The 20,685-nt window shown below is 39.2% G+C and overlaps 1 protein-coding gene across 13 annotated transcripts in view; it reads left to right on the forward strand.

The window, feature by feature from the left end:
• MTMR2 (myotubularin related protein 2) overlaps positions 1-20,685 on the forward strand; it is a 110,225-nt gene that overhangs the window by 29,253 nt on the left and 60,287 nt on the right. For all 13 annotated transcript variants that reach the window (XM_086338943.1, XM_086338947.1, XM_086338952.1 and 10 more), the window contains one exon: positions 12,954-13,059. In XM_086338943.1, the coding sequence (XP_086195069.1) occupies positions 12,954-13,059 (106 nt within the window). The remainder of the gene's footprint in view (positions 1-12,953; positions 13,060-20,685) is intronic.

The raw sequence follows: 20,685 nt of genomic DNA on the forward strand, positions 1-20,685 counted from the left end.
ATTTTTGGCTGTGGTGGTCTTTGTTGCTGCATAGGCTTTTCACTAGTGCAGAGAGCAGGGATTAGCTGCTCTGCGCGGGCTTCTCACTGCCATGGCTTCTGTTGCAGAGCACAGGCTCTAGAGTGCGTGGCCTTCCGTAATTGGTGGCTCGTTGGCTCAGCAGTTGCAGCTACCAGCCTCCTAGAGCACAAGCTCAATAGTAGTGGCCTGCAGGCTTAGTTGCTCTGCAGCATATGGGGTCATCCCACATCGGGGATTGAACCCACGTCTCCTGTATTGGCAGGTGCATTCTTTACCACCGAGCCACCAGGGAAGCCCTAAGACATAGTCTCTTTTACAAAATGTTTGCTCTATGTCCTAAGAAATTTTTTAATAGAAATGGAATACTGTATATATGGTGTATATATTAAAAAAATCCTCAGTAACTCCAGAAGGAATATGAAACTATCTTCCCCTACTTTTGAGTTTTTTTTTTTCCCTCAGTTTCAAATGGTTCAGCTGAATGTATTTCTTCTTTTCTCCAATCCTTAAGTTATTACCATTTTCTTTGAGTTTTTTTTTTTTTTTCCCCTAGGCCTTATTTGTAGCTCTTATGGTATTATTGATGTGCCTATGTGGTATATAATGTCTGTTTCTGGCTGAAGTCTCAAGGGCAGAGGCTGTTCTGTAATCTAGTGTTTCGTATAGGTTCAGTTCAGTTGTGTCCAAGTCTTTGTGACACCATGGACTGCAGCACGCCAGGCTTCCCTGTTCATCACCAACTCCTGGAGCTTGCTCAAACTAATGTCCATCAAATCGGTGATGCCATCCAACCACCTCATCCTCTGTCGTCCCCTTTTCCTCCTGCCTTCAATCTTTCCCAGCATCAGGGTCTTTTCCAGTGAGTCAGTTCTTCGCATCAGGTGGCCAAAGTATTGGAATTTCAGCTTCAGCATCAGTCCTTCTAATGAAAACCCAGGACTGATCTCCTTTAGAATGGACTGGTTGGATCTCCTTGCAGTCCAAGGGACTCTCAGAGTCTTCTCCAACACCACAATGCAAAACCATCAATTCTTCGGCGCTCAGCTTTCTAAATAGTCCAACTCTCACATCCATACATGACTACTGGAAAAACCATAGCTTTGACTAGACAGACCTTTATCAGGAGAGTAATGTCTCTGCTTTTTATTATGCTGTCTAGGTTGGTCATAGCTTTTCTTCTAAGGAGCAAGTGTCTTTTAATTTCATGGCTGCAATCACCATCTGCAGTGATTTTGGAGCCCAAGAAAATAAAGTCTGTCACTGTTTCCATTGTTTCCCCATCTATTCGCCATGAAGTGATGGGACCGGGTGCCGTGATCTTTGTTTTTTGAATATTGAACTTTAAGCCAGCTTTTTCATTCTCATCAAGAGGCTCTTTAGTTTTTTTTCCCTTTTTGTTATAAGGGTGGTGTCATCTATGTATCTGAGGTTTTTGATATTTCTCCCAGCAATTTTGATTCCAGCTTGTGCTTCATCCAGCCCAGCATTTCACATGATGTACTCTGCGTATGAGTTAAATAAGCAGGGTGACACTATACAGCTTTGACTTACTCATTTCCCAATTTGGAAACAATCCATTGTTTCATATCTGGTTCTGACTGTGCTTCTGGACCTGCATACAGATTTCTCAGGAGGCATGTTAGGTGGTCAGGTATTCCCATCTGTTGAAGAATTTTCCAGTTTGTTGTGATCCACACAGTCAAAGGCTTTGATGTAGTCAATAAAGCAGAAGTAGATGTTTTTCTGAAACTCTCTTGCTTTTACAGTGATCTAGCAGATGTTGGCAATTTGATCTCTGTCTCCTCTGCCTTTTCTAAATCCAGCTTGAACATCTGGAAGTTCTCGTTTCACATACTGTTGAAGCCTGGCTTGGAGAATTTTGAGCATTATTTTACTAGAGTGTGAGATGAGTGCAATTACGTGGTATTTTGAACATTCTTTTGCTTTGCCTTTTTTTGGGATTGAAATGAAAACTGACCTTTCCTTTCCTGTGGCCACTGCTGACTTTTCCAGATTTGCTGGCATATTGAGTGCAGCACTTTCACAGCATCATCTTCTGGGATTTGAAATAGCTTAGGTAGAATTCCATCACATCCACTAGCTTTGTTCATAGTGATGCTTCCTAAGGCCCACTTGACTTCACTTTCCAGGATGGCTGACTCTACTTAAGTGATCACACCATTGTGGTTATTTGAGTCATTAAGATCTTTTTTGTACAGTTCTTCTGTGTATTCTTGCTACCTCTTCTTAATATCTTCTGCTTCTGTTGAAGAGAAGAGATCTCTGGTCTTTCCCATTCTGTTGTTTTCCTCTCTTTCTTTGCAGTGATCACTGAGGAAGGCTGTTTTATCTCCCCTTGCTATTCTTTGAAAGTCTGCATTCAGATAGGTATATCTTTCCTTTTCTCCTTTGCCTTTAGCTTCTCCTTTTCTCAGCTATTTGTAAGGCCTCCTCAGACAACCGTTTTGCTTTTTTGCATTTCTTTCCTTGGGGATGGTCTTCATCACTGCCTCCTGTACAGAGTCACAAACCTCTCTCCATAGTTTTTCAGGCACTCTGTCTATCAGATCTAATCCCTTGAATCTATTTGTCACTTCCACTGTATAATCGTAAGGAATTTGATTTAGGTCATGGCTGTATGGTCTAGTGGTTTTCTCCACTTTCTTCAATTTAAGTCTGAATTTGGCAATAAGGAGTTCATGATCTGAGCCACAGTAAGCTCCTGGTCTTGTTTTTGCTGATTGTATAGAGCTTCTTCATCTTTGGCTACAAAGAATATAATTAGTCTATTCTTGGTATTGACCATCTGGTGATGTCAATGCGTAGAGTCTTCTCTTATGTTGTTGGAAGAGGGTGTTTCCTTTGACCAGTGCATTCTTTTGGCAAAACTGTATTAGCCTTTGCCCTGCTTCATTTTGTACTCCAAGGTCAAATTTGCCTGTTACTCCAGGTAGATTTTGACTTCCTACTTTGTATTACAGTCCACTGTGGTGAAAAGGACATCTTTTTTGGGTGTTAGTTCTAGAAGGTCTTGTAGGTTTTTATAGAACTGTTCAACTTCAGCTTTTTCAGCTTCTTCTTGCTGAAGCTAAAGTCCATGCCCCAACCATATGCCCCTGTAGTTGGGGCATAGACTTGGATTACTGTGATATTGAATGGTTTGCCTTGGAAACAGAGATCATTCTGTCATTTTTGAGATTGTACCCAAGTACTTCATTTCAGACTCTTTTGTTGACTATGAGGGCTACTCCATTTCTTCTAGGCGACAGGGGAAGGTAGTTAAGGAAGGAGTTGGGTCTGGTATGGGAAATCTGGGGACAGCCAGAGAAGAGCTACATCCTGCAGCCAGATGTACAGCAAAGTTTTGTATATAGGGTTTTATAATTGTTAATTTTTTTGAAAAAATATGTGTGTTATGCAGTGAATCAGTATAGACAGTTCAGTATTGAAAATTGAATCAGTATAAACAGTACATCAATATAAACGTAACCAATTACAAAGGTTTTGAAATGACTTATTGAATCAGTAAGAATAACAGGACTGATTTATTGTGGAAAATATACCTTCAGAATAAGTTTGAGGTGGTTAAAAACCAGAGTTGGTCAGAAGAGAAGACAGTTTGGAGACTAAGTTAAAAAATATTTAGAGTGGAAATGGAGAAGACTGATTCTCATGACCAGTGGCAAGGAACAGGTGTGTCTGCTGCTGTTGCTGCTAAGTCACTTCAGTCGTGTCCGACTCTGTGTGACTCCATAGACAGCAGCCCACCAGGCTCCCCCGTCCCTGGGATTCTCTAGGCAAGAACACTGGAGTGTGTTGCCATTTCCTTCTCCAGTGCATGAAAGTGAAAAGTGAAAGGGAAGTCGCTCAGTTGTGTCCAACTCTTCGAGACCCCATGGACTGCCGCCTACCACGCTCCTCCATCCATGGGATTTGCCAGGCAAGAGTACTGGAGTGGGGTGCCATTGCCTTCTCCAACAGGTGTGTCTGGCTGGAGTGAAATGTAAACTTGAGCTAGAATTAGATATGGTGGAGCACCTTGGCACTCTGAATACTGTTAAGAGATTTAATTTGATTTGGAGGTAATTGGGTAGCAGTGTGTGCACTTTCATCATAATGAATGCAAGTGCTAAATAATTGTTGGAGTGATGTTAGAAGAAAATTATTCTTATAGATTTGAATATTATATATTAAAAAGTGATGGGACTAACATCACTGAGAACATCCAGTTAAGAGTTGATTCTGGCTTTTTTCATCCAAAGTGTATTGAGCTAGAGTGAGACATGAAAATGGGAAATAAAAATCATATTCAATGTGAAAGAAAGGAAGGGAAGAAGAAAAAATAATATAAACTGTTCCTTAATGGACATGACTTCATGCAATTGAAATGGCTGTCAAATTGAAGTAAACAGTTTTGGGAAAGTAGTTCTGTGGAAAACATAATAGGCAAAAGAGCGTTAATTTTTACTCAGATTTTTTCCAGAGAAAGGTTATTTTTGGTGACATAATTAGTTGTCTTCTGGTAGTACTACCATGTCTCCTTTTTATTACTTTATAGAACACTTGAGCTTTTTAGTATAGAAAAAAGTTACTTTTATATTATCAGTTTCAAGTTGGATGTCTTTCACTTCTGAATCCATATTGTCTAACATAATGTTTTCCAAAATATAATTTCTTATTTTGTGAATACGAGGTCTTCAATTACAGTTCTTGCTGTCTGCTCCGCACCCCGACCCCTTATAAGCCTAAGGTATAGTCACTGAGGCACATTTGTATTCTGACTTGTATGTCACAGCTGGAAGTAGTAATAATGAGAAGTGAAACAGCAACATTGCCACTATAATTTTTAAATTTATACAGCTAATCTGACTTGGGGTGGGGTAGTTTCTGTGTAATAACATTTGTTGTAAATAATAGCAGTTAGTCACGTGGTGCTACTTTTTTTTAGACGCTTTACATATTTTGTTGTAAGCAAGTTGAGGAAACGATCTTTGGTGAAGGATCTTGGAATAGCAAACAACAACAAAAATGTCGGAGAAGAGGGACTCATAGATGAGTAAATACAATAAAATTTTACAGGTATTGCAATAGAAATATGTACAGTGTACATTGAAGGAAGAAGCAGTTATGTTTATAAGATGGATAGGGACAAACAGGGAAGTGTATGAAGGACATTACAGGCAAAGACAGCAGAGTCAGCAGCAAAGGTGCAGATGCATGAGATGGCTAAAGAACTTAGAGAGTCTGCATGCCATTCCCAGTGGGTTCAGTTGAGTGAAGCTATGGCTAGATATATGGAACAAAGGCCCGATCATGGAAGACTTAAGGTGTTGTGCTAAGGAGTTTGGGCACGATTCTGTAGGCAGTATATAGTCAGTTCAGTTCATTTCAGTCGCTCAGTCATGTCCAACTCTTTGTGACCCCATGAATCGCAGCACGCCAGGCCTCCCTGTCCATCACCAACTCCCAGAGTTCACTCAAACTCAGGTCCATCAAGTCGGTGATGCCATCCAGCCATCTCATCCTCTGTCGTCCCCTTCTCTTCCTGCCCCCAATCCCTCCCAGCATCAGTCTTTTCCAATGAGTCAACTCTTAGCGTGAGATGGCCAAAGTTTTGGAGTTTCAGCTTTAGCATCAGTCCTTCCAATGAACACCCAGGACCGATCTCCTTCAGAATGGACTGGTTGAATCTCCTTGCAGTCCAAGGGACTCTCAAGAGTCTTCTCCAACACCACAGTTCAAAAGCATCAATTCTTCAGTACTCAGCTTTCTTCACAGTCCAACTCTCGCATCCATACATGACCACTGGAAAAACCATAGCTTTTACTAGACAGACCTTTGTCGGGAAAGTAATGTCTCTGCTTTTGACTATGCTGTCTAGGTTGGTTATAACTTTCCTTCCAAGGAGTAAGCATCCTTTAATTTCATGGCTGCAGTCACCATCTGCAGTGATTTTGGAACCCCCTAAAATAAAGTCTGTCACTGTTTCCACTGTTTCCCCATCTATTTTCCATGAAGTGATGGGACCAGATGCCGTGATCTTAGTTTTCTGAATGTTGAGTTTTAAGCCAACTTTTTCACTGTCCTCTTTCACTTTCATCAAGAGGCTTTTGAGTTCCTCTTCACTTTCTGCCATGAGGGTGGTGTCATCTGCATATCTGAGGTTATTGATATTTCTCCCAGCAATCTTGATTCCAGCTTGCGCTTCTTCCAGCCCATCATTTCTCATGATAAGTTAAATAAGCAGGGTGACAATATACAGCCTTGACATACTCCTTTGAAGGTTTAAGGAGGGATTGCAAGTCAGAAGCACAGTGGGATATCACTTCATACCTGTTGTTGTTCAGTTGCTGTTCAGTCACTCAGTCCTGTCCCACTCTTTGAGACCCTGTGGACTGCAGCATACCAGGCTGCCCTGTCCTTCATACCTGTTAGAATGGCAATTATCAAAAAGACAAAATCGTGAATGCTGGTCAGGATATGGATAAAAGGGAACCCTGGTAGACTGTTGGTTGGAATATAAATTGGTGCAGCCACTACGGAAAAAGGACGGAGGTCCCTCCAAAAATTAAGCATAGAACTACCATGTGATGCAGCAATTTGACTTCTGGATATTTTTCTGAGAAAAACAAAAACACGAACTTGAAAAGGTATTTGCACTCCCACGTTAACTGCAGCATTATTTACAGTAACCAAGACATGGAAGCAACCTGAAGGTCCATTGATGGGTGAATGGATAAAGAAAATGTGCTACACACACACGTGCACACACACACACACACACAGATCCACACACACAGAGACACAGTGGGTGGTATTTAACCATAAAAAGAAGAAAATACTGCCATTTGCAACAGCATGGGTGGATCTTGAGGGCATTATGTAAGTGAAATAAGTCAGAGAAAGACAAATGCTATATGATGTCACAAATACATGTGGAATCTGAAAAACAAAAACCAAACTCATAGGTACAGAGTGCGGATTGGTGGTTGCCAGAGGCAGGCGATTTGGGTTGGGAGGAATGGGTGAAATGGGGAAAGGTGGTCAAAATACATACCTCTGGTTATGAAATAAACAAGTTGTGGGGATGTGATGTATACCATGGTGACGATAGTTAATAATAATGTTCAGTTGAGAGTTGCTAAGAGAGTTGATTTTAAAAGTTCTCATCAGAAGAAACAAATTGTTAATATATGTGGTGATGGATGTTAATGAGATTTTCTATGATTACTGCACAGTATATACAAATATTGAATCATTAGGCTGTACATCTGAAACTAATGTTATATATCTATTATATGTCAGTTTTTTAAAAAAAGTCTTAAGCAGAGGAATGATAGGATCAGATCTGTTTTTGAAAGATCACTTTGGTATTAGTTTGGAATGATGTATTGAATGAGTAGTTGAGGGAAAAGGTGTTGCGCTAAGACAGTAAAAATTAGGATATTAAAAAGGATACGTTCAAGAGATGGTAGGGAGGTGGACTCTATAGAACTTTGGATTGGTTGGAGTGATTGGTTTGGGAAAAAAATGGTGATGGTTTAGAAAGCTCACTTGGGAAGTGGGAGTATTGCTGAGCACTGCCTGGGGTCTAGCTAATGTTTCTAACGGTGAGTTTAAAATGGCCCCTATGTGAGGATTTACTCCATTAGCACAGAAGAAGGTAGATAGTTATATTGATCTGAATTTAGGGATTAGCAGGGCAGGGGTGGTCAGTGGATAGAAACAGGACACTGAGTGTTTTTTGAAAGAGAATGTAAACTGTTACACTGGGTATTTGAGGTTGGATGGAGAAGGAGGTGAAGTGGGGGAGAGAGAACAATAAGCGTGAAGAGTAAGGACAAACGGAGAAGTTGAGGGATGAGTTGTCACCACTGGATTGAAGATTCGATGAAGGGAAAGTTAAGAAAGTGAGATGTTTGGAAAGCATAGCGTCTGCGGTCAGATACTGGTTTCCTTGAGTTTTCGATGACAAAGACTGGGTAGCTTCCAGAAATGGTAAAGTGCGGTATGTGCTGCAGAAGCACATTGCTTAGTTGGGGATGTAGATGAGGAATGTAGGAAGTGAGGAATTTTGAGCTAGGTGGTTGCTAGTTTGTCCCTGTGAACATTAAAATTCCCACCACGAAGGCCAGTTTTGGAGTAGAAAGAAGCTTTAAGAGGAGAAAGTGAGCCAGGTTAGTAGAAGTCTTCGCTAATGTGAGAAGCAGTGATTAAAAGGGGAATGGGTGATAGAGAGGTTGTATGCCCAAATACCAAGCACCTCGGAGGAAGAAGGCTGTTATATATGGAGATGGAAAAGTAACACTAGTGTGAAAGCATGAGACAGGAGCTGGGGGAATGCTGGTTTCACCTTTGGATTTTGTTAGATGTCGGACAAGAGTCTTCTCTAGAAAAGGCTGCGGGGAAGTGGGCTCCTGGAAGGAGATCTCAGCTGAAGCAAAGAGGTAGAGGGGAGAATTTGGTTGAAGATAGAAGAGAATTTATTCCATATGGCGTAAAAAGTCCAGTGTAAAGGAAAAGTTAGCTGAAGGAAGACTTGGGCAGGGAAAATGGACAGAGGAAATACAGAGTCGGACTTGAAGGTCTGGCATTTTTGAAGAGGTTCAGGATGACAAGGATAATAAGAATGTTTGGATTGAAGTTTGTGTGGTGGAGTTTATGGGCCTAGGAAAACTGAGGACCAAAGCGGCATTGGTTACTTAGTGAGATTGTGGTTGTTGAGTTGCTGAGTCGTGTCTGACTCTCTGCGACCCCATGGACTGTAGCCCACCAGGCTCCTCTGTCCATGGGATTCTCTAGGCAAGAAAACTGAAGTGGGTTGCCATTTCCTTCTCCAAACTTAATGAGATTAGCAGACTGTAGTCTTTGGTCAGAATTCAGATGCCTTGCCAATTCTTATTCTCTAGCAGTTTATCTTTTAAAGGGAGGAAGCAGTGTAACTAAAGAGCTCTAGTCTAAAGATTTAAATGCCATTATAGAGTATAGGATTTGGGTATCCTGGTGGCTCAGAGGTTTAAAACACTTCACTTCATAGAATATAGGCAGAAGTATAGATGATTGGGTTTTATTCCACTGGATGACCTAGGAAGACTTCTTGGAAAAACCGGCCTTTTAACTGGGTCTTAAAGAGTAAGTAACAATAGGATGTTAATAAATAGAAAGAGAATTAGCTCAGTCGTGTTCAACTCTTTGCGATCCCGTAGACTGTAGCCTGCCATGCTCCTCTGTCCCTGGAATTTTCCAGGCAAGAAGACTGGAGTGGGTTGCCATTTCCTTCTTCAGGAGACCTTCCTGACCCAGGGATTGAAGCCGGATCTCCCACACTGCAGGCAGACTCTTTACTGTCTGAGCAACCAGGGAAGATAAATGGGCATTCTGTTTTGGAGTTGCATGAGCAATGGTATGAATTCAGGGAAATACAAAGCTTATTTATGGAACAGTTCATAAAAGGTAAACATAGAGGGCTTGACCTCAAGATGAACAGTGGAGAAATGGAAAAGAACAGTGGAGTGAAGTAGCCTAGTAGCCATGGTGATCAGAATCATGTACAAAGCCCATATGACAGGGGACAAATAACTTGAAAATAGAGCTCTGCATTCTGTAGCCACCTTCAGTCTTGAGTATCCAGTTCATGTTTATACCAGAACTTTCAGCGGTTGTGGTGGTGGTAGTGGTATGTGTATCTGTGTTTGCTATAATCACAAGAACAATACTAAGATATAGTCACACGTGTGTCCCCTCCAGCCCCTTAAATTTCATGGACCAAAATTGTGTCACATTCTCTCCTAGACACAAAAGAACCAAAAACAAGCATGTCCTCTTGGGCTCATCGTAACTGTCCTCATGCAGATCAGGAAAGAAAGGACTGTGTATATATATGGAGTAGGCAGCAAACAATATTTGTCAGAGTACTGTGCCTAAATTTTTATTGTTTTCCTTGTTATTTTATGTTTAGTGTTATTTTAATTAATCCTAAATTGGTACAGAAAAAAAGAAATCATTCTCAGCCTATCAATTTCTCTTTTCTTACACTATAAAGCTCGAAAATAGAATTCTTATGACTGTTCCCTTGTCATATTATAGTTTCTTGGACACAAAAACAATTAACCACAATTATACTTTGAAATAGTTAAAGGGATGTTTGTATTTGAAAAACATTTTTTTGAAGTGTTCCCAGTGGAATGGCATTTTCATTCATTTAAATGAAGTGATTATTTTGAGGGAGATGATTTTCACATTGTATAAATACATAAAAACGTAGATAGCATGATTTTATACATGGAACATTGTAAAAAACTGTACAAAAAGCTAATACATTCAGGAAAGTAGCAGGATACAAAATCAACATGCAGAAGTCAGTTGTTTCTATATACTAATAATGCGTTTTCCAAAAAAGACATTAAGGAAACAAATTAATAGCAAAAAAAAAAAAAAAACAATACTAAGGAATAAAACTATCCAAGGAAGTTAAAGACCTGTATGAAGAAAACTATAAAACAATGATGGAAGAAATTGAAAAAGACACAAATCGATAGAAAGTTATCCTGAGTTAATGAATTGGTAAAATTAATCTTGTTAAAATGTCATTGCTGCCTAGAGTGATTTACAGATTCAATGCATGCTACATAAAAATTCTAATGACATTTTACACAGATAGAAAAAACAATCTTGAAGTCAGTATGGAACCATGAAAAACCCAAAATGGCTAATGCAGTCTTGAGCACAAAGAACAGAGCTGGAGGGATCACACTTCCTAACCTCAAGCTGTATTGCAAGGCTGTGGTTATCAAAACAGTGGACAGCAGAACAGATTGGTAGAACTACACGTATATACAGTCAATCTACCTTTGAAAACAGCACCAGGAATGAACAGTGGGGAAATGATAGACTCTTCAATGACTAGTGTTGGTGAAAATGGATATGCATATGCACAAGGGTGAAATTGGACCCTTATATTACATCACACACAGAAATCAACCAAAGTGGATTAAGCATTTAAAAGTAAGACCTGAATCTGTAAAACTCCTGGAGGAAAACATTGGGGAAAAGTTCTTTGGTACTGGTCTTGAGAATGGTTTCTCGGATTTGCCACCGTTAGAGGGCAGGTAACAAAAGCAAAAACAAACTATTAGGACTACATCAAAGTGACCGACAGAGTGAGAGAAAATGTTTTCAAATCCTATCTGATAAGGGGGAAAAACTTGCCTGATCAAAAGGGACAGATTTTCAGATATAAATTACGTCTGGGTACCTAATATATAGCATAGTGACTGTAGTTTAATAATATTGTATACTTGAAATTGCCAAGATGGTAGATCTCAAATTGTCTCACCACAAAAAGAAAAGTAACTGTGTGAGGTTATGGTGTCTCAATTAGCTTTATTGTGGTGATCATTTCATAGTGAATACATATATCAGAATATCATGTTGTACACCTAAAATATATACAGTATTTTTAGTATCCAAACCTCAATAAAAATGGACTGGCAGTTATTTGAGGGGAGATGATTTTCACATTGTAAACATAATTTATAGTCGCTACATGCAGGTATTATGGTGGACAAATTTTAAAACAAAAATGTGCTTTCTAAATATCACAACCTCAAGGTGGATTATTCCATCAGAATCTTGACTTTTTGTGTGAAGTAGGCTTTTAATATGTTGGGAGTTAAGCTTTAGAAAAATGTATTTCTTAGTCAGAACTTTAAGTTTCAGTTCAAAATGTTTGAGATTTTCCTACCATTGATTTTTCTTCCTTAAATAATTTAAGTTTCTTCTACTGATAAAAGGAAATGATGTAAATCATACAGTTTGTGGCATTGGTTTATTGTCACTGTATTTTTTAATTTAATAAACATAATACACGTTAACTATATACAAAGGCACTGAAGTAGATTTTATAGAAAATAAAGACACAGTCGTCCTTCTTGGGACTTTGAAATTTTAATTGGTGAGACAACATTTACATACTTGAGACCAATAAACAGTAAAAGGCAGTATGTGATCAGGTATCCAAAGTTCTATAAGAATTTAAGAGAATAAAAGTATTGAGTGTGATTACTTAGTGTAATGGAAAAAATGGATATTTAACATAGGATATTTAACATATTTAACATATTTAAATTGTGTGTTAAAAACACACAATTTGGTTGTGGGGGAAAGTTACAAGGTACAAGGACAGGCTTGTCTTTCCATCATTATCTTTTCCCCTTCTGCTCATCTGGCCCTGCCAAACTATTTGTAGTTTCTCAAGTGTTCTATGCTCTTTGATAATTCTATACTTTTAGTGTTTTTCGTTTGTTTTTGGAATTCCCTTGCTTGTTTGTCAGCCTGGCGATTTCCTATCTTTCAAGCCTCAGTTCAGATATCATCTGCTCTGTGATGTCTTCCCTGAACTTTCCTGGGTAGAGTTAGGTACTTTCTTTTCCTTTTTCCGGATTCATAATCATGGTGCTTCTCTGTCTCTCTGCTCTCTGTCCACCTAGGGGGTGTATGTATGTGTATAGTTAGAGTTATCACATTGCACTATTTATCTGTCTGTCTCTTCAACAAGCTTGTGAGCTTTATGAACGTGAGAGCTTTGCCCTATTTATCTCCAAATCATAGTGCCTGGTGTAATGGTTTTTTGCACATTGGCCTGATAATTGAGTGATTAATTGGATGGTTAGATAAAAAGAAAGAATTAACCTGGAGTGTACTCATAAATACTGGGGAAGCCTGTCTAGAGGGAATGTGGATGGTAAGACTACTTAGCCCTATTCTTAGGAATAGAGCTTGCAATTTACCAGTATTTAGAGATAAGATTGAATAGGCAATATTGGACTGGTTGGCAGTAGAAGTTTTAATAAACAGTGGGGTTACAGTTAATAAAATTTCTGAATTTTTAACACGCCCATTTTTCAAATGTCCTGTGCTTTTGTATCTTGTAGTGCTTCCACTTCTCATTCAGAGAATTCAGTGCATACAAAATCAGCTTCTGTTGTCTCATCGGATTCCATATCAACTTCTGCAGAGAACTTTTCTCCTGATTTGAGGGTATGTATACTGTTCCTGAGTCCTAGTGAAGTATTTGCTATCAGCTGTTTGTGGCCACACTATCAATATAACTTTTAACTAATTAGGCAGGAGGCATTGATGGAGCATTCTCAAAGACCTGAATCTGTATGTAATATCCTAGAACAGGCTATTCTTACTTATCCATAAAAAAGAAAAAAAAAATGTGTTTCATTTCTGAATTTGATGTCTTCTAAGTTCTTTGCCAAAAGGTAATTAATGAATTCTGTAGTGGTATAAAAGATTTTCATGAATACTCCCATAATGCTTTACTCCCAGTCATAACTAATATTTATTGAGTGCCTACCGTGTGCCAAATGTTGTTCTAAATACTTTAGTGAAATATCTCTTAAAATACTTCCACCAATTCTGTAAGGTAGAAATTATTATTACCATCATTCTACAGATGCCAGTAACTCATAGAGAGATTAAATAACATGTCCAAGGTCTCATAGCTAATAAATCTTATTGTCAGTATTCCTGCTCATGTAGTCCAGTTCTGGAGCTAAGTCACTTAAATACTGTGCTGTTTGCTGCATATCTTATTGTAGTTTATAAGTCAGTCAGTTCAGTCACTCAGTCGTGACCAACTCTTTGCGACCCCATGAACCGCAGCACGCCAGGCCTCCCTGTCCATCACCAACTCCTGGAGTTTACCCAAACCCATGTCCATCAAGTCGGTGATGCCATCCAACCATCTTATCCTCTGTTGTCCCTTTCTCCTCCTGCCCTCAATCTTTCCCAGCATCAGGGTCCTTTCCAGTGAATCAGCTCTTCGCATGAGGTGGCCAAAGTACTGGAGTTTCAGCTTCAATATCAGTCCTTCCAAAGAACACCCAGGACTGATCTCCTTTAGGATGGACTGGTTGGATCTCCTTGCAGTCCAAGGGATTCTCAAGAGTCTTCTCCAACACCACAGTTGCATTAAGGACCTCTGGGCCTCTTGATAATTTTGAAGTTTTTTGGCCTACTTCTGATCAGCTTTTATTAGTTAAAAACTATCATTTTAAACCTCATGTGACTGATAAAGAACTCATATTAGGAAGGGGAGAAATACTGCTTTTATTTCTAGCCTATACTTAAATTATTGTTATGTTCTACCTGCTGTTTCTTGCCTAAAATATGTTAAACCATTTGTGTGTTCCTGTGAGAATTAGTTTGTTTAAATTCCTTATGGTTACATTAAATTTGGTTAAATTCCTAGGCACACATGTGAAATGCAGTACATTGTAGGAAGCTGAAAGAAGGCCTTCATTGTCAGCTTCTCTGCATACAGACCCCCTTTATTTCCTCAGGATGTTGTATGTATGTAGGAGTGGTTTACATTGGGAAAAGTAGGGGTCAAGGCAGAAGGAGAAAGGGACGACAGAGGATGAGATGGTTGGAGGGCATCACTGACTCAATGGACATGGGTTTGGGTGAACTCCGGGAGTTGGTGATAGACAGGGAGGCTTGGCGTGCTGCAGTCCATGGGGTCTTAAAGAGTCATATGTGACTGAGTGACTGAACTGAACTGAATGTTAAACTATATGTTAAATATTTTGATTTCTTATTTTGAGTAAAGTTTTAATTTTAGAACAGGTTTAGATATACAGAAAAATTGCAAAGATACTACAGGGTTCCCATATATGTGACATCCAGTTTCCCCTGTTATTAATATCTTATAATACATTAGTATGGTATGTTTGTTAAAATTAATGAACCAATGTTGATACATTATTATTAAATAAAGTCAATGCTGTATTTTGATATCCTGAGTTTTTATCTAACGGCCTTCTTTGTGTTCCATGGTCCGTATCACAGTGTATTTGGTAGCTGTGTCTCTTTAGGCACTTCTTGGCTGTGATTTCAGACTTTCTTTTTGATGAGACTTTCTTTTCTTTCTTTCTGGCACTAGTGGTAAAGAACCTGCCTGCCAATGCAGGACAGGTAAGAGACATGGATTTGATCCCTGGGTCAGGAAGATCCCCTGGAGGAGGGCATGGCAACCCATTCCAGCCAGCATTCTTGCCTGGAGAATCCTATGGACAGAGGAGCCTGGTGGGCTACAGTCCATGGGGTTGCACAGGGAACGTGATTGAAGCGATTTAGCACACATGCACGGTTAGATACTTTGTAGAATGTTTAATGCTTTACCCTTAATTAGACTGGGGCTATGTGTTAGACCACAGAGATGAAGAACCATTTCATCACGTCATATCAGAGGTGGTGCGTACTGTCAGCATAGTTTGTACTGTCCATGTTGACCTTAATCTCTTGGTTCAGGTAGTGATAGGTTCTGTCACTGTAAAGTACTCTTTTTTCCCTGCTTCCTGCCCTTACAGTGTACTCTTTGAAAGGAAGTAACTATGCACAGTCCATGCTTAAGGAGCCCAGATAGAGTGGAACACTTTTTATTTCTTTTGCATGAGAGATTTGTCTCTTCTGCCTCATTTATTGAGTTATGCAGTTATTTATTTATATCAGTGTAGACTCATGGATGTTTATTTTATATATATTATAACGCAGTATTACTTTGTTGCTAAACTTGTTTCAGTTTCAGATTGGGAGTTCTTTCAGTCAGATCTTGTGTCCCTTTGACACACTCCCATTATGGTGTCTTTTTGTTGTTTTCGTCTGTTTTTTGTTTATAGTCACTCTTCCTTACTTTTTGTCACTGTAAGATGCTCCGCGCTCATCCTGATGCTTCCCGCCTCAGGCCTGAAATCATCATCCGTTTCTCAGGGGGCCAGTTTTCTTTTATTGGAAAATGGCATTTGAAAGCTAGATCTGGGCACCAGGCGTGCTCACTTTCTTTTTCTTCCCTCTCTTCTCCACTCCCCCCTCTTTTTCATTCTTTCTGTTTAAGATTTATTTATTTATTTATTTATCGGCTGTGGTGGATCTCCATTGCTGTACATGGGCTTTCTCTAGTTTTGGCGAGCGGGGGCTGCTTTTCCTTACAGGGGCGTCTCTTGTTGGGGTGCACAGGCGCGGCATGAGAGCTTCAGTAGCTGCGATGCCTGGGCTCAGTGGTGTGGCTCATGGGCTTATTTGCTCCATGGCATGGGGACCCTTCCTGTACCAGGGATGGAACCGGTGTCCCTTGCATTGCAAGCTTGGATTCCTGGAGAAGCCCGTCTTTCTTTCTTTTAACAAAAAAAGGTAACACAGCACTTTTTTTCTCCTTCTGAAGCTAAAGATCATTTGCGTACGTCCTATTTGGAAATAATGAGAATCGTGATCACATATGCAAGTTTGTCTGGAGTAGTCTTATTTTATGCTATTGTCTCTTCAGGTTTAACAGTAGACACAAAAATGTCCTGAGTTATTGACTCTCTTAGCACTAGGATACTAAAGGAATCTGTTAAATTTATACATCAGCTCCATGAGTTTGGGATTGTCCCCATTAGTGCCTTAATTAGTTCAGTATCTTTCACAACTTAGTGGGGCCCTGAGATAATTTTCATTAGAAAAATGAAGAGAGTTGTTAAATGTTATAGCAAGGAGTGTTAAATGTTATATTAAGGAGAAGATCATTTTGGACACCAAAGGTTAACGGTACTTACCGTGGTAGGGTGCCTGAACGGCAGAGAAAAAAAGGAAATTAATATTTTTAGGCTGATTGTTTTCATGTTCCTTCATTTTAAAACATACCTTTGATAATTAGATATACTCTTTACTTGAATCACAGTCTTTTTATTTAGTTGTGGGAAGGAGATGAATGAGGAGCATCTAATATCATTTAAGAAATGAAGCCTGATGTCAAATGTATATGTAGGGTGGAAGGAAGGATGTGCTTCTCATAACTGAAAAAAATCCAGTGTGTTACCTGGATAAATATTTATACAAGCTTCGTCTCATCACAACAATCCTGTGAGACAGATATCACTATCCTGTTTGACAGAGGGGCAGCCTGATACTCAGGACAGCTGAGTTACATGATGTGCTTAAAGACACACAGCTCGGTGTTGCCATTTTATTTGGTCTTGGGTTGGTCATATTCCTGTACAGCATGTTACCCAGAGAGACTGTGCTCCCGTGATTTTGCTGCTGAGTTTTTTCAAATGTGAGGTGTCTGTTAGTCACTCAGTCGTGCCCAACTCTCTGTGACCCCGTGTATGGTAGCCCACCAGGCTCCTCTGTCCACGGAATCCTCCAGGCAAGAATACTGGAGTGCGTTGCCATTCCTTCTCCAGGGAATGTGAAGTGAGAAGTTCTTAATTCAAAGAAGTATCTTTAAGACATTTTTTGAGGTAGAAGTAGCAGTTTTCAGCATTCCTTAATAAATGAGAATTGCTTTTCTCCTTAATTCTAAAAGAGGGTTTTTTCTAATAAAATCTGATTTCTCCCCTTTCTCAGTTTCGTTAGTTGTTGATATTTTGCTTTTAGTATATATACCTTTAGCTGTAAAATGGTAGTGCTCTAGTTAATTATAGGTGGAACTCACTGCAGACAGCTATGTGTTTTTCTGTCACTGATCACATTTCGGCTTTGCTTGTAAGATGAGGGGCTTGGCCTGCAAGTCGTCATTCACAGATGATGTGAAGTTGGTTAACCTCTGGGCTTTGAGTTCTCCGTACAGTGTCACTTTATCTCTGCTCTGAGCCTCAGCATTTTATAAGCTCCATTAATAACAGCTTTTAAATAGAAGTAGAAAGAACACAATGTGTTTAAAAGCTAATACATTTTCATTAAAAATATTAAATCAGATTGTATAGGTTTTCTGCTACAAGTACTATGAAGTGACTCTTTCTTCAAAGGATAGTGTTGTAATAGAGGAACACCTGTGAAAGCTTCTGTTAAGAATTTCCTATTCAGGAGAAGGAAATGGCAACCCACTCCAGTACTCTTGCCTGGAGAACCCCATGGAGGGAAGAGCCTTGTAGGCTACAGTCCATGGGGTCGCAAAGAGTCGGACACAACTGAGCAACACACCACCAAAATCACTGCAGATGGTGACTTCAGCTATGTAGTTGAAAGACACTTGCTCCTTGGAAAAAGCTGTGGCCATCTTAGACAGCATACTGAAAAGCAGAGATGTTACCTTGCCGACAAGGTTCCACCTCGTCGAGGCTGTGGTTTTTCCAGTGGTCGTGTATGGATGTGGGAGTTGGACTGCAGGGAAGGCTAAGCACTGAAGAATTGATGCTTTTGAAGTGTGGTGTTGGAGAACACTCTTGAGAGTCCCTTGGACAGCAAGGAGATCCAAGCAGTTCATCCTAAAGGAAAGCAGTCATAAATATTCATTGGAAGGTACTGATCCTGAAGCTGATACTCCAATACTTTCACCACCTGATGCGAAGAGGTGACTCATTTGAGGGGACCCTGATGCTGGGAAGGATTGAAGGCAGGAGAGGAGGGGGACAACAGAGGATGGGATGATTGGATGGCATCACTGACTTAGTGAACATGAATTTGAGTAAACTCCGGGACTTCGTGATGGACAGGGAGGCCTGGCGTGCTGCAGTCCATGGGGTTGCAGGGAGTCAGACATGACTGAGCAACTGAACTGAACTGAGAGGGGTGGGATGGAGAGCGAGTTGGAAGGGAAGTCCAAGAGGGAGGGGACATATGTATACCTATGGCTGATTCATGTTGATGTTTAACAGAAAACAACAAAATTCTGTAAAGCAATTGTCTTTCAATTAAAAAAATAAATAATTTAAAAAGAAAAAAAAGAATTTCCTATTCAAACAAGGTTGTTTGCTCCCGCATCAGTAAAGCAGAATCGAAAATCATCAGGGATAAGGGGTATTTACTCAGGTAGAATTCCGTTTGTGTTACTCTTTCACCTTGTAAGCATAGTTTGTTCTGGAAAAAGTCATATACAGATTTAATCCAGTAGATGTGTTTCTGAAAAGCTGAGCACAGTCTCAGGCTTGGTAAATTGAATCATGCTTCCTCAGTGATAATAATTGTAGTGTTTTCTGTTTGCTTTGTTTTTCACTTTGGCACTCGGCCTATTGAATTTCATTTAAAAACTTAAAATCGTTTCATATAAAAATTTTCATGATCAAATTATTTTAAACTAAGTTTTCCGTTTTAAAAAGCAAGCTTTCTTTAATACAACTATGTTCTTACTAAGAACATAGTTTTAGAGTTTGACAGTAGAATTAAGAACCTAGGAAACTTGTGTTTGGTTGATTTATTTGTTCACCAAAGACTAAAATCTCATGAAATACAGAACTTTAAAATTCAAATGCACAGCTCTGTTTATTTATAGAATGTAATTTATATGGCCTTGGGCTTTAATTAAAGCATATTCCTTAAATGGTGGTGATTAAAAGATAAGTTAAAAGTCAGGCTGTGCAGTATTCCCTTTCCTTTTTTGATGCCTTTGATATGGCACTTACAATGATGTTTGTCTGCAATTCAAAATCGAATTGTATTGATACTGTATTCTGTGTTTTTTATCCCATTATTTTAGAAGTCCTCAGACATATGATCAGAATATGTATATGTATTTATATAGTTTATATATGTGTATATTTGAGATAAAAGTTGTAGTATTTTGGGTTTTGTTTATAACCATCTTTCCTTATCTTGAAATATTTAATGGGCTTAAATCAAGCAAATGTGATTATCCATTCAAAATTTGTGTTACATTATTAATATTTCTTTATGAACCAAAGGTTGGAGAAGGCAATGGCACCCCACTCCAGTACTCTTGTCTGGAAAATCCCATGGACGGAGGAGCCTGGTAGGTAGGCTGCAGTCCATGGGGTCGCTAAGAGTCGGACATGACTGAGCGACTTCACTTTCACTTTTCACTTTCATGCACTGGAGAAGGAAACGGCAACCCACTCCAGTGTTCTTGCCTGGAGAATCCCAGGGACAGGGGAGCCTGGTGGGCTGCCGTCTGTGGGGTAGCACAGAGTCGGATACAACTGAAGCGACTTAGCAGCATGAACCAAAGGTCACAGATAATTGGATTATTTCTTCTAGAGTACATATGTGAATGTAGTATTGACACATTCTGTAAGTATGCAGGTCTAGTCAGAATGAGTTAAGGCTCATAGAGCAGATGTTAGGTAAATATAGAACAGTTTCTGTTATACATAGTTATTTTAATAGCCCGAGCAAAAATTGATTGAAGATAGCCCTTATTTGTGATTAACACCACCACCCCTCATACCAATGTTACCTCTTAGCAGCCTACAAATTGAAAAGAACAACTTAGGCAAATAAAGGACATCCACTAAAAACTCCATGATATGCCTCATCCTTAATGGAAGTACGTTAGAAGCCATTTCCTTTAAACTTAGAAACATGATGCTGGTTTCTGTCACTACTTCCAACATTATGCTAGAAGTCCTAGCCAGTAAAATAAGAAAAGGATAAATAATATAAGGGATGAAAAGAAGCAAAACTTTCATTATTTATTGATGATTGTTGATATAGAAGATTTAAGAAAAATCTATTATGTACACTTCTGGCACTGATGCTGGATATAAGATAATTTAACAAAAAAAATCATACTTCTATACCTCAGCAAAAATGTTTAGATAGTGTGATTTTAAAACTATTCTAGTCACAAGAGCAACAAAATTACATCACTTGTCTAATAAAAGATATGTAACAACTTCATGGAGAAAATTATAAAACTTTATTAAAGAGCCTAAAACT

Source organism: Bos grunniens, chromosome 15, assembly GCF_055505025.1.
Source record: "Bos grunniens cultivar Pamir isolate PY7600 chromosome 15, Bosgru_T2T1.0, whole genome shotgun sequence".
Classification (NCBI taxonomy): Eukaryota; Metazoa; Chordata; class Mammalia; order Artiodactyla; family Bovidae; genus Bos; species Bos grunniens.